Source organism: Arachis ipaensis, chromosome B06 (genome assembly GCF_000816755.2).
Source record: "Arachis ipaensis cultivar K30076 chromosome B06, Araip1.1, whole genome shotgun sequence".
In the NCBI taxonomy this organism is placed as follows: Eukaryota; Viridiplantae; Streptophyta; class Magnoliopsida; order Fabales; family Fabaceae; genus Arachis; species Arachis ipaensis.
The window spans coordinates 7,961,081-7,974,126 of record NC_029790.2 but is presented as its reverse complement, the minus strand read 5'-3'; the positions used below and the strand labels follow the sequence as shown (position 1 = coordinate 7,974,126).

Sequence of the window (13,046 nt, the reverse complement as noted above, 5' to 3'; positions counted from 1 at the left end):
CAAAGCGGCACCATTCATTTTCTAAAAGAGATATTAAAGGAGTAAATTTATATGTAATTATTTTTGTGTGAAGTTGATAACTGAAAATTATTAAATAATAATTTAAATAAATATATTAAATAATCTAAGATCAATAATTTTTAACAATTAATTTTATATGAACAAAGTTAAATGTGAGTGTTCACCTATGTTAAAATAAAGAATAAATAATTATTTTGGTATTTAAAAGATTTAATTTTTGACAAAACGATTTTTTAACATTTATTTTTAACAAAATAATCTCTAAAAAATATATTTTATTCGATAAAATGATCCAAATGTTTGGTTGATAGATTATTTATCCAGTCTAACAGTTAAATTTTTTATAAAAGTACTAATTTATCTTTATCTTATTCTATAAAATTACTAATTTACTTCTATCTTATTATCATTATCTATCCGTAGTTTACTTTCTCCATCACTCCCATCCAATCACACTCCACAAACTCTAAATTACTCTCTCATTCACCATTCATAGTGTCTCACGCTCTTGTTCTGCCTTTCACGATTAATCACACCTGGACATTTGATGTCTACTATTCTCTGTGCTTGGAGTTTTGCCGTCCACAATTTCGTATGCCTAGAGCTTTGCTGTTCATGATTCCCCGCATTTGGAGCTTTGTTGTTCGCAATTCACTAAGCTTGGAGTTAGGGGTGGCAACATGCACTCTACTCGCGGATACCCAACTCGACTCCATTCGATTGGGTAGGGTGTGTGTTGAGCCTCAACTCTACTCGACCAACCCGCACCCTATACACGTATATGTTAATGTTATATACTTATATAAAAATTTGTTTCAAGTGAATATTGTGTTTGATAAAAAAAAATTTTAATCTAAAAATATCTTTTTTTTTATTTTTTAACGTGTTTAGCAAATTTTTACTAGTAAAAATAAAAGCACTAGAAAAATTAAAAAACAAAACATCTTTTTTGAGAAGTTGTAATTTACATCTTTTTTTAAAAGATCTTTTTTTCTTAAAAAAAAGATGTTTTTCATATAATAAATAAACAAAAAAATACTTTTATATTGTTATACCCAAATATAATTGATAGATAAAAATATATTTTTTACATGAGATACCCAAACATAAAATTACTTTTACTTTTTCATAAAATCTTTTAAAAAAAGATAACTCGAAAAAAGATCTTTTCTTAGAAGGTCACCCAAACAAGTCCATTGAACGAAAGACCTCTCACTAAATACAAAAGATCCTTAGCCACTAAAAGAAGATCATTAATTGATCATTTAATACTTTTTCTTTTACATAAAAGTCAATTCTATTTTAAATTATCATCAAGTTATATAATAATCTTGCATCTTTTTTGTAACCTGCGGGTAGGGTCGAGTACTCGCCGGTTAAGAATGGGTAGGGTTAGGGGGTAGAGTAGGGTTGAGTTTATATAAAAATATCAACCCGCGGATAGGATTAGAGTTGGCTCCAAATCCTACTCTATCCATTGCCATCCCAAGATCCACCATCCACGATTCATCGCGTCTCAATCTCTGCCGTCTCTTATCTCCCTGAACATCGCTGCCTTTGTTGCACTAGTGTCATGGTTGATCCACTATTCGCTCTTTCAAGTTATGTGATGTTTTGTTCTCTTTTTTAATCTTCTCTTTCGTAGTACTATTTTCTGCTTTTATGTTTTTTGGACGTTTCTTCGGTGGGAAAGTATATTCAAGACCTTGATGGACTAGGTAATGAAATCAATTATCGGAAAAGATTGGGGTCGGTTCACAAATAAGCAAAAGTAAAGGTTAGGGATGAAATTCAAAAAAAAAAAAAGAAAAAGAGGGGGAGGAGACGAGAATCCGGTACTAAATCAAAGCCCAAAACTCCATTAATAGGTAGGTGAAAGCTGTGTTGGGGTCAGTGTGAAGCTTCGTTTGGTCGACCTGCACGGAGATGATGGTCCACGGTGGAGGAGAACGCAGGATTTAACGGCGCGGAAGCACAGATCGAGATCTGGCCGTCTTGAGGTTCACACTAAGGGAAGGGAATTGACCACACACGACAACGAGATTCATAGGTACGCTTTCTCTGTGTCATTGAGTTATTTACCGTCCGATAATGTCGGGGGAGGTATGCGCAGAAATATATTTCAATTGGGGGTCGTGCCTCCCGTGTCCCCAACAGTTATAACCCTTTGATGTTTTGAGGTTGCCGTTTAGAACGACACATAGCTGAATTAGATTTGTTACTTTTTAAATTCTGTCCCGAATTACAGTTGAATGAGTTTTAGTTGGACTCTGCATGTTACGGGATTATTTTAGAATGTCTGGGATTATAGCTATGTATTCGTAGTTATGATTGATAACGCTGATGTTCTGCTTGCTTACTGCGATTTTTGAACTGTGACAGTCGAATGGATTTGTGGAGCGAAACTATGAGTTTTCATATAATTTTGACCGAGTACATGCATCGCAGGTGTGTTTGTTGCTCATTTTATGAATTTTTGTCCACCGGTTTATGTTAATGTGGCCCACCGCCTGTTGTCACACATGCCGCATATTGTTCGTTGCAGAATGCGGATGATGGGATGAGCGACAAAACCGTGCCGGTAGAGGAAGTAGAAGCGATGTATTCGTCCACCACAGATGCAGACATAGATGCAGAGCAGCAGTGAGGATTGTTGACGGGATAGGGTCCTTCGGTGCAATTGAATTTTCTTCCCTGACAGTCAAGGACGTCCTTACGACGGAGTTCACAAGCCTACAGGCAGCTTATGACTACTACAACGAATACGGTCGCAGCAAGGGATTCTCGGTCAGGAGGTCCAAGGTGGGTCGCAGAACAAAGCAGGGGGCGGAGGGCGAAATCATTTGGCAGATATTTGTGTGCTCGGGGGAAGGAGAGCGAGACGGAAAACACATGCAGCGGGAAGACAGGAAGATGGATCCTCGACCAATCACGCGGTGCGGGTGTGAAGCCCGGATTAAGGCCCACGTTGATGATGCCAGCGGGCAATGGTTTGTTGAACAATTCTGCGATAACCATAATCATCCCATGCTGGATGCGAGGTTTAGGGTCTGTCGCGGTCACACAGAGCAGTCAAGGAAGGTGATTTGCACCAAATCAATTCCATGAGAAAATCTGGGTTGCGGGTGCCGACAATTTTCCGCGCCTTTGCCAATCAGTCAGGGGGATTCGAGACTGTTGGGTTCGAGATAAAGGATTATATATAATGCGATAGAGAAGCAAAGGCGGGCTAGCGTGACAGATGCTGAGGCCGCGTTGAAGTTCTTAGGAACTTTAAGGACCACTGATTCTGGGATGTTCTGGAGGTACTTGCTGGATATTGACAAGAGGCTAGAAAATCTCTTCTGGTGCGATGGTACAAGTCGTTATGACTACAGCGTGTTCGGGGATGTCCTGGGTTTTGATGCAACGTACGGTCATAACAAATACAAGTGCCCTTTGGTAATATTCTCAGGGGTGGACCATCATATGAGGACGGTGGTGTTCGGCTGCGCCATCTTGTGCAACGAGAGCGAAGGAAGCTATGTGTGGTTGTTGCGGTCATTTCTTGAGGCAATGAAAGGAAAACAGCCGAAATCTGTCATCACGGACGGGGACTTCACCATGAAGAATGCGGTTAGTACAGTTTTCTCTGGTGCACATCACAGTTTGTGTAGCTGGCATTTGTTAAGGAACGCCACTGCTAGAGTTGGACGGCCGGGTTTTCTTAGGAAATTCTGTCTATGCTTGATGGGAGATCTAGAGGTTGACGAATTTGAGAGAATATGGACGGATAGCGTGGCAGAGCACGGGTTGAAGGATCATATGTGGATAGCGGACATGTATGAAAAGAAGCATTCATGGTCTAATGCGCATATCCGGGGGAAATTTTTTGCAGGACTGAAGAATACATCGAGGTGCGAAGCTTTGAATATGAAGCTTGGGAAATTTATACACAATGGGTACAATCTGAGGGAGTTTGTGGAGCACTTCCAACTCTATCTGAAATTCATGAGGAGAAGAAAACTAGTGGCAGACTACAAGTCTGCGTACGGCGAGCCTGTTGTAAAAACGAAACTCGAAGCCATTGAGCAATTCGCTGCGACGGTTTATACAAGAGAGGTTTTCGAACTGTTTCGGGAGGTGCTGATGCTAGCCAGCAATGTGAGAGTTGTGTCCAACAAGAGTACGAGCGCTTGTGTTTTGTTCAAGGTTGCAATGTACTGCAAGCAGAGATCATGGGCCGTGTCGTGGGCCGAGGAAGACGACAAATTCAGCTGTTCTTGTCAGTGAATGGAGTCGTTCGAGCTTCCTTGTGTCCACATGGTTGGGGTTCTAGTTTATTTGAACATGATGGCTATCCCCAAAAGCCTAATACTTGATTGGTGGACAAAGAGGGCAAAGCAGCCGCGTGCACCCAGCGACGGAGTACGTGTTGGGGAGATCCCAGACGCGACATACATGAGCATGCATGCAGCGATGCTGGATGATTGCAGGGAGCTGGTGAGCTTGTCTTGACGGATCTTCGAGGACTACGTGGACGTGAAAACAAGGTTGGTAAAGGAGTGCCAATCCCTGCGAGACAAACATCGCCAAAGGCTGGGTGTTGCTGAGGAGGTCAGCAGGGTGTCTGTTCGGGACCCGTTGCGGACAAGGTACAAAGGGTGCGGTCGAAGAGTTGTCTCCTCCCGGGATAAATTTTGCCGTGTTCAGAGGTGTCGATTGCGTGGAAAGGGCGGGCACAATTTCCGCAAGTGTCAACAATCAAGTATATGGGAAAACATCGATAGTTTTGAGGCTGGCGCGGCTTACGATAGCATGGAAGCAGGAGAAGGAGGTGAGGACTATTACGAATTTGAGTGAGTTGGCTGAACTATCCTTGCTGGAGGTTACGCATCGTGTTGGATTGAATATGGCTGGCTGCTACGCGTTCTACGAGTTGATGTGATATCCGGAAGGGGCGTATTCATAGGTTATGTGAGTTACGCTTTATTTCTGGTATGATTGCTTGTTTAAAATGATGGAGTATGTAATGCAGCTTGTGAGGATGTGCCTCCTAAATGTGTTGGTCTGTGTTGTAACAATAGTTGCGGTTGTGTTTGAATAATTAAATTAAAACATGTTAATGTAAACCGAGTCATGTGGTTAGCGGGTGGGACGCAAGGAATTATAACAAGACATTGTTGCCAAATGAAAGTTTTCATTACGTTGGAGAGCTAAATGGCTTAGGGATGTTCGAGTTCGAGACGAAATTTCCTATAACTTTGAAACTGTGTTTCGTCGAATGTCCATGCTTTCCTGGTACTAAGAGTATGGCACTATCCATCAGTTAGGGGAAAAAAAATAATCCACAAGGGGATTTGTCGTGGGAATGATAATAAAGATAGTGTACTTGCAGACTCCATTGAATTATAGATGGAAAAGAAAATAAAATTTAATCCATGCTAATTTAACATGCAGTGCACGGTGTCAAGTATTTTACAAAAAAAGCGGTGGTTCATGGCATGCAACGGTGGATACGCATGCAACAAAATATATTCAATCAGTTAAACCTAATGACATAAATTTTTAAAATGGCGGGTCGGGTAGCTATAATGTCGAAGTGGAGTCATGCACAAGGATGCGTAGGTACCACTTCAAAGTGACGGCCCACCCTGGTCGCCAATAAAAGGGGGCATGAAAAGCCCAGCATGATCAAAATAAAGCTCACAGTATCAACAGTGTCATGGCAGCACGGCGGCTATCACTCTCCAGCTATTCCAGTCCACCTTTACCCGCTGCCTTATCTCATCACGGAGCTCATTGAAATGCTCGTTTACAATAGCCAACGCAGTGTCAATTTGTATCATGTTAGACAGTTGCTCGATACTCTGCAACATGATAAATTAAAGGCATATATGGATGTGTCCATTAAGAGATCTTTATACAACGGGAATCGTTCTAACATGCATACAGCGTGGAAAAAGTTGTGTTGAATACCTTCCTCTGCAGGACCGGGTTGGGTGTGAACATCTGCTCCATTTGAAACCACAGCATCATCCACAGCTTGTCCTTGTAACTTTTTTTCAGCGGCCACTCCCGGAAACAGAAATTGGTGAATACCTGTCAAAACTGGAGAACACATATATATGGTTGACGTAATACAATAATTCGTACCAGTTGTTCTCGTTGGTGATCCCCAGGACGAAGTCCGGATTCCACTCAAACAGCGGTGGGTTCCTTCCTAAGACGTCGATGTTTGGGAACATGGTAGTCAAGATCTTGTCCAGATCCCTGGCCTGCAAAACGGTAGCAGATGAGATGGGAGAAGAGTTAACGGTGAGTTTCTGTTGTTTGCTTTTTACTGGGCAAAAATACGTGGTATGGGTGTTGTGCCATGTGAAAAAAAAAAAAAAAACTAGTTCTAATCCGACCGAAGGGAGGCACCGTTTTTTTGTTTTCGTTTTTTTTATTATTATTATACGTGATTTGGACTAAGCCTAACAGGCCCACAAGTGCAAAACTATTCCGACAATAAGAAAAAAAAACAAAATACAACCCTCTGAATAGAGATGCAAACACAACGAATTCCGGGCATTATGGGACCAATAGAATATCATTACGTACAACTGACTTAACCGCAAACTTTCTTCCCATAACAGTGTCCTATGTTGGAAAGCTGTCGAATATCCACATCCGGTGAGTGGAGACCTCCACGGCCATCAGGTAATAGTGAGTCTCCTTCATGTCCTCGATGACATCCTTCATCTGGACATAGATCTGGCACGGAGTCAAGCATTAGCGTTTCTGGTAAGGGATGAGCGACAACAGGAATGATAAGGAGCATGTTGGTTGGTTTTTTGGTATTGCACAATTTTATTTATTTTTTTATTTTTGGTTTTCTGCGCAGTATGCGCCACAACAATGCTTACATATCTCAGGCCGTTCGGCCTTGGTAGCCATGTCCCACGAAAGTAGTCCATCAGCGTGGCATCATCGATGTCCTCGGTCAGAGCAAATTCCTGTCATGTGTGAGAGGGTCCAGTCATATAGCGGTCGTAACCGCAGCGAATAACAAGAGGAAACGAGATAGACATAGTTTGGAGACGTTACCGAAAATATCAGCGGAAGGGACCAGACTGAACACCGTTGCAGCTGCGATTGTGTCCATGTGGTCCTGAGCACAAGCAGCTCCAGGATGTAGGCTGATGGTTCATTCCCAGCCAGGAGCGAGGAAAACGACTCTCCATCCAGTTGGCGATTTCCGCGACGAAACAGTTTCTCGTCAGGGTTCATACACTCGCCGAAGATGTAGGCTATCATCTGGGCCGCCTCCAACGGAAAACCCATCTGGCGGGTTATCTTGACGCCGACACGTATGAACTGTAGGTAGAATAAATAAATTTACGTCGTGTTTGGAATTCCGTTGTACTTTGAGTACGACATAAATGATACATTAATCCTGACAATATAAGCCTTACCGGTGGGAAGGTCACTGCTCCAGGTGATGGAGTGTGTTGGCTGTTCTGCTGTCTTGGGTTTCTCCGCATTTTCGGAGGTGTTCTCATGTCGTCGGGGAGTTCCCCTCTTTTGATGAACTTTGGCGAAAAAGCCGAGCCGCTTCCTATGATGTTTGCACCGCTTCGGACATTGGAGTCCATCGTGTCCTGTCATGTCGGAGCACACAGAAAATGAGTGAAAAAAATAATTTACGCGAGTGCACAAGTGGTTGATCAGGTAATACAACACTCCGCCTATAGGGCTGTCCAGCTTCACTTACAAGCGCTGCGTTACCGAATGTGTTGGGGGTGGAATGGGACATGTTTACTGCGTGGCATGTGCGGTCCATGCGAGATTCGTCTGACGCGACACTCCAGGCGCCATGCAAAGATCATTATGGAGCATCGACCCGAACATGATGGTGTTGTCCGCCTAGTGTTCCGTCATGCTAGGATTGATGTTAGCTCCACCCTCGCTACCGGGTCTTGCCGTGTGTCCCTCGCGAGGTCCCGCAGTTAGGTCGACGATGTCGATATCTGTCGCTGTGCTCCGTTCTCCCATCCTTTGAGCGTTTCTTTCCAGCATGGCTGCGGTGACCTGGGACCCGGCACCGACGGTCCTCGTCCCAGGCTCCACTCCCGTCCTGACGTACTTGTTAAGGCATTCGTCAACCTGGCCGAGTGCTTTCCTAAGGCCATCAGTTAATACGTCCACCTGAGAGTGCTCTTTCTCGAGAAACTGGGAAAGCAAAGACAGATCTGGGTTAAACCGAAGTGGGGGATGGCCAATCTAAGGGCAAATGGAGTATGCATGCAGATGGACGAAGATCATATTGATGCGTGAGCATCTTATCTATCTTTTCCTAGTGAATTTGCATCTAAATTGTTGAATTTAATTAAGAATTAATTATATTTTAGCCACTATGGATGCTATTTTGAGTTTTGTACAATACTGTTTATTTTAGGTAGCATTTGGCGGAATTTGATGGAGTTTCTGCAGAGAAAGAGAAGAAGCCAAGGAGATGACCAGCGAATACCGACGCAGACGCATGGCTCACGCGACCGCGCGGAATGGAGAAAATCGCAATGACGCGATCGCGTGCCTGACGCGATCGCGTGGACTGGAATCTGCACAAATGATGCGAATGCGTGGACGACGCGGACACGTCACATGCGCCACGTGCAGAAAATGCAGAAAAATGCTGGGGGCGATTTCTGGGCTATTTTAACTCAATTTTCAGCCCAGAAAACACAGATTGGAAGCTGCAGAATGGACAGAACAAGTGGTCCCCACCCATCAACTGAAGATTTGTTAATTAATTCAAATTTAAATTCAAATCTAAAATTAGGAAAAGATATTATTTTAAATATTAGATTTTAAATTTATTAGGATTAGTTATAAAAAGAGAAAAACTTTCCTTCCTTTGTAGAGAGACCATTAGGGGGATTCCATTAGGGAATTCTATACAAATTTACATTCTACATTCCATGAGCAACTAATCCTCCTTTGTTAAAGTTAGGAGCTCTGTCTATTTCTATGGATTGATTTTATTGCTTTTTTTATTTTAATTTATGTATGGATTTATAATTTAAGAATTGTTTTCGTTCTTTATTTTATGAATTTGGGTGGAACGGAAGTATGACCCTCTTTCTATTTGAGTTCCTGTAAAACTTGGAAAAGCTCTTTACTTGAACAACAGCTTGAAAACATATTCTCCTAAATTTTAATTATTTGGACTTAACGGGATACGTGACATATAATCCTTTTATTTTTGGGTAATTAGAGTTTTTGGGGCATATAAACTGGAATTTGATTATCACCCTCTAATTGGAATTAATTGACCAAGGAATTGGCTGTTGATGAATTTTAGAGGAGACTAGGAAGGTCTAAGGAATTAGGGTCTAGTCACATATAGTTTGTCATAAATTAAATCCTACATGATTAAAATAGTTAGTAAGAAAAATTAATCCGGAAAAATGGATAACTCTGAAATCTTAACTATCTTCTCAATATTTTATTCCCAACTTATTTATCTGCCTATCTTTAATATTTTTTTATATTGTTTAATGTCTTTTATATTGCATCTCAACACTATTTTCTGTTTGTCTAACTAATCCTATCAAATGCTATTGTTGCTTAATCCATCAATCCTCGTGGGATCGACCCTTACTCACGTAAGGTATTACTTGGTACGACCCGGTGCACTTGCCGGTTAGTAAGTGTGATTGTAAAAAAAAAACCGCACCATATATATACCTCAAGCAGTCTCACAATGTTCCTGTCCAGCGCATCTATCGTGGCGTTCACCTTCAACAGAGCCGCCACCACCAATCCCTCCTACAAACAAGGGCGATACTAGTCAACACAGGTCAGTGAGGAGACATAAATGTTTACCTTATACTGGTTATTCAAGTCCGCATACCTCCGAATAAAAATTAGATGAAGGACACGCTTGAGGTTTTCCTCTATTACACCGGCTGAAAAATACTTGCGGCCTTCATTCGAACCCATAACACCCTTACCCCTTCGTCATTTTGCATCCAACCACCAACACCTCTTCCGGGAGACTCTCACACAAAGTTTCCTAAGTCCAGAAACAACAACCAACACAATCCAGGTAAGTCATCCCAAATCCCTTACTGCGATTCGATTTAGACCGTCTGTTGGTTGCTTCACGGAATCCCGCAATCTGATTGTGTGAAACTGATATCATCAACAACCGAGTCCGTCGGTACATGTTGCATATTTTTTCCTGCAAAAAAAAATTTATTACTATGTTTCCTTGCATCGTCATTCTCGTCATATGGGGCCTTTGCTTCGACGGTAGGGAAAACCCTTATCCAATCTCGTTGGTGGTGTTCCTTTACAGGGGTGCATTGTTTGCTGAACCCTTGCCTTGCCTCCACTATCTTGCGCCAGCTACCTTCTCTGCATGTTTCATCTAACATGCAATCCTGACGGTTTTTATCATTCCTTAGTCCCATGGCTAGCCTGCCTGTTTGCTTTACTTCGCGATTCTCGGTAGAGCCACTGAGTTGCAATAGTAAAAAAATGACTCACTCTGGAACCCCTTGATTTACATTTCAAAGCTTTTGCACATGTTTCTGTTGTTCGCTTCCAATTTTTTCCCTTCTCAGATGAAACCCTAAACCCTAACGATATTTTCGGTTCCTTCAATTTTTGGTCGCGTGCCGTGACAATGTGTAACTATTTGAAAATTCAATAGCGGAGCCCCACTATTATGTGTTATTGTTTAATATACTATTTCACTCCATCCACATTATGACTCTCAAGGCTGTTATTTGTTCTGTAATAGGTGAACATGTCTTCATCCAGGAATAAGGGGAAGCGACCTGCAACAGACGTTCAACGAAAACAGCAACACCGGCCATTGCATTTTCTGAAGCTAATAATAAGGCCCGCATGCTTCAAACTGGTAAGCCACCTCCGCTGACACGTACATCACAAGACACCCAATGTTATTACTTCCTGAATGATCAATGTGTTGGCCAACACTTGCCAGTTCTTTCGCAGGCCCTCTTGATCGGTCCAGACAAACTCCCAAGCCAGACCCCCTACATAACCCTGGTAGTCCCTGACGGCAGGGGTATCGGCCATCGGTGCTTCTGGAAACAACAGCAAAATGGTAGCATCACATTGACTCGTAGTTGGCTAGAGTTCTACCGGACGTACCAAATTAGTCTAGACTCAATTCTTCTTTTCAAGCACAAGGGCAACTATGAATTTCAAGTACGTATCTTTGACTTCGGTGGCCGCGAAAACACATACCAGCCCTGACCGTCCAAGGAACCGCCGTACGAAGCGAAAGGTACTTACCGGCGTGCCCGCTGTATCAATAATCCTTCCTCACACAAGGCGAAAGCGATAGCTGAAACACACAAAACCAAATGGCCATTCTTTGTCATGGACCTCACTAACCGCGTCTTACACTCTCACCTGTTGGTAAGGCACCAATTCATTTTCTTGTACGTGTCTTCATCAATAAATTTTTTCTCTGTTAATGATCTGCTGCTATGCTACAATCAGCTAAATGTCCCTCATCTGAGCCATTTCACTGGTCAGAGACACACACTCTTCCTATCACACGGACACATTGAGGTCGAGGTCACCTACACCAGATTTAGTGGCAAGCGAGACGGTAGCTTCGGGGTCATCTCCGGAGGCTGGGCAGACTTTGCTAGCCTGTGCAAATTCGAGCCTGGAGGTGTGGGAATCTTCGAGGTCATGTCAACTGAGCCAGTCACAGTACTGTAGGTCCAATGGAGCAACGATGCTGCATGCTCCTGAATCATGCTATCTTTATGTTGTTAACCAGACTTGTATTTTGTAGATTATCTTTGTGTATCACTTTTTGAGAATTCCGTTACTTGATGTACTAATTCCTGGCAATAGACCAAGTTTATTGTATTTTGTGGATAATGCTGTATCGCTTTTTGTTTACAATAGACTATGTTTTTTCACACACTTACTATTAACCACCTACGGCAGGGGTGTTGTCTGCGTGTAATGTTTATGGCTGCTGCTACGCTCTAAAATGCGTCCCAGCTTGCTAACCAAACTGAACTCCATCTGCAACCTTCTTCTTACATTATACTGACTAGTACTACTTTACTTCAGTGAATTTCTCCATTATTAATTCTCTGCATTCATTATGCTGTAATTAAAATGGCTTAATAAGAACAAACAAATGTTTCTCATACACCAACTCCCAAATTAAGGTTAATCTTGAAATCACTTGCGATAGAATAGCACAACATTTTGCATCTGCATCAAGGTTTTTCAGATACATGTCCATGTAGAAGTGCTACTTTTTTTTTTGGGTACTTTGTAGAAGTGCTACTTGACCAGTTCTACAGGAGCATTGGGGTAGCATTATTAAGGTAATAGAATAGCATTCGGCCTTTTTTTTTTTTCGACAAGAGTCCAGGCCTATTGCGACATCGGACCCGAAACCAACAACTTTTCTATCGCCAAACAATTTTCCTCCTATCGACCCAAAAAAAAAAATTCCCTCCTCCACGCCAGTCTTGTATTTTTGTTTCCACCTCCATTGCCACTATCTATTACCAACGACCATTACGAACTTCTTCTTGCCAACACCATTTTGCGAGATGGCATCTTCATCATGTCGCTGTGTCTTAGGAGTGGTTGTGTTCTGTTTTCTATCTCTCATATCAGACCCATTTTCTTCTCCATCCAAGATCTGCAACGCTAACTAGGTGTCGTCGTCGCCACTGTTAAAGACCCTCAGGCACCTTAATTCAATCTCCCAACCTCGACGAGGTTTGTCGCTGAGTATACGGAGCTCTCCCTAAGTTGCCGCCGTTGCGCCGAATACCCTTCCAATGTCGTCTCCTTTTCATCGCTGCACTGAGTCACCGAGTACGGTGACCATTAGAACGTGCGTGGTACTTATGGGTGCTTTTTGGGGATTTGGATTTTGTATTACAGGTTTTTTTTTTTGAAGAGGGTAGCCCAGGTTCTAAGTACCATGATAAGCAAAAAAATATTGACCCAATTCGTCCAAAAAATAGATAAATCGGTTC

General features: G+C 42.3%; 1 protein-coding gene across 1 annotated transcript; it reads left to right on the top strand.

Moving 5' to 3' along the window:
- On the top strand, window positions 2,768-4,293 carry LOC107646354 (protein FAR-RED ELONGATED HYPOCOTYL 3-like). Its single transcript, XM_016350544.1, has 2 exons — window positions 2,768-3,011; window positions 3,236-4,293. The coding sequence occupies exons 1-2, from the start codon at window positions 2,768-2,770 to the stop codon at window positions 4,291-4,293; spliced, it is 1,302 nt and encodes a 433-aa protein (XP_016206030.1).

Coding starts and splice junctions, on each gene's coding strand:
- LOC107646354 (XM_016350544.1), top strand. CDS start 2,768: ATGACTACTACAACGAATACGGTCGCAGCAAGGGATTCTCGGTCAGGA. Junction 3,012..3,235: donor GATGATGCCAGCGGGCAATG/GTTTGTTGAACA, acceptor ATAATGCGATAG/AGAAGCAAAGGCGGGCTAGC.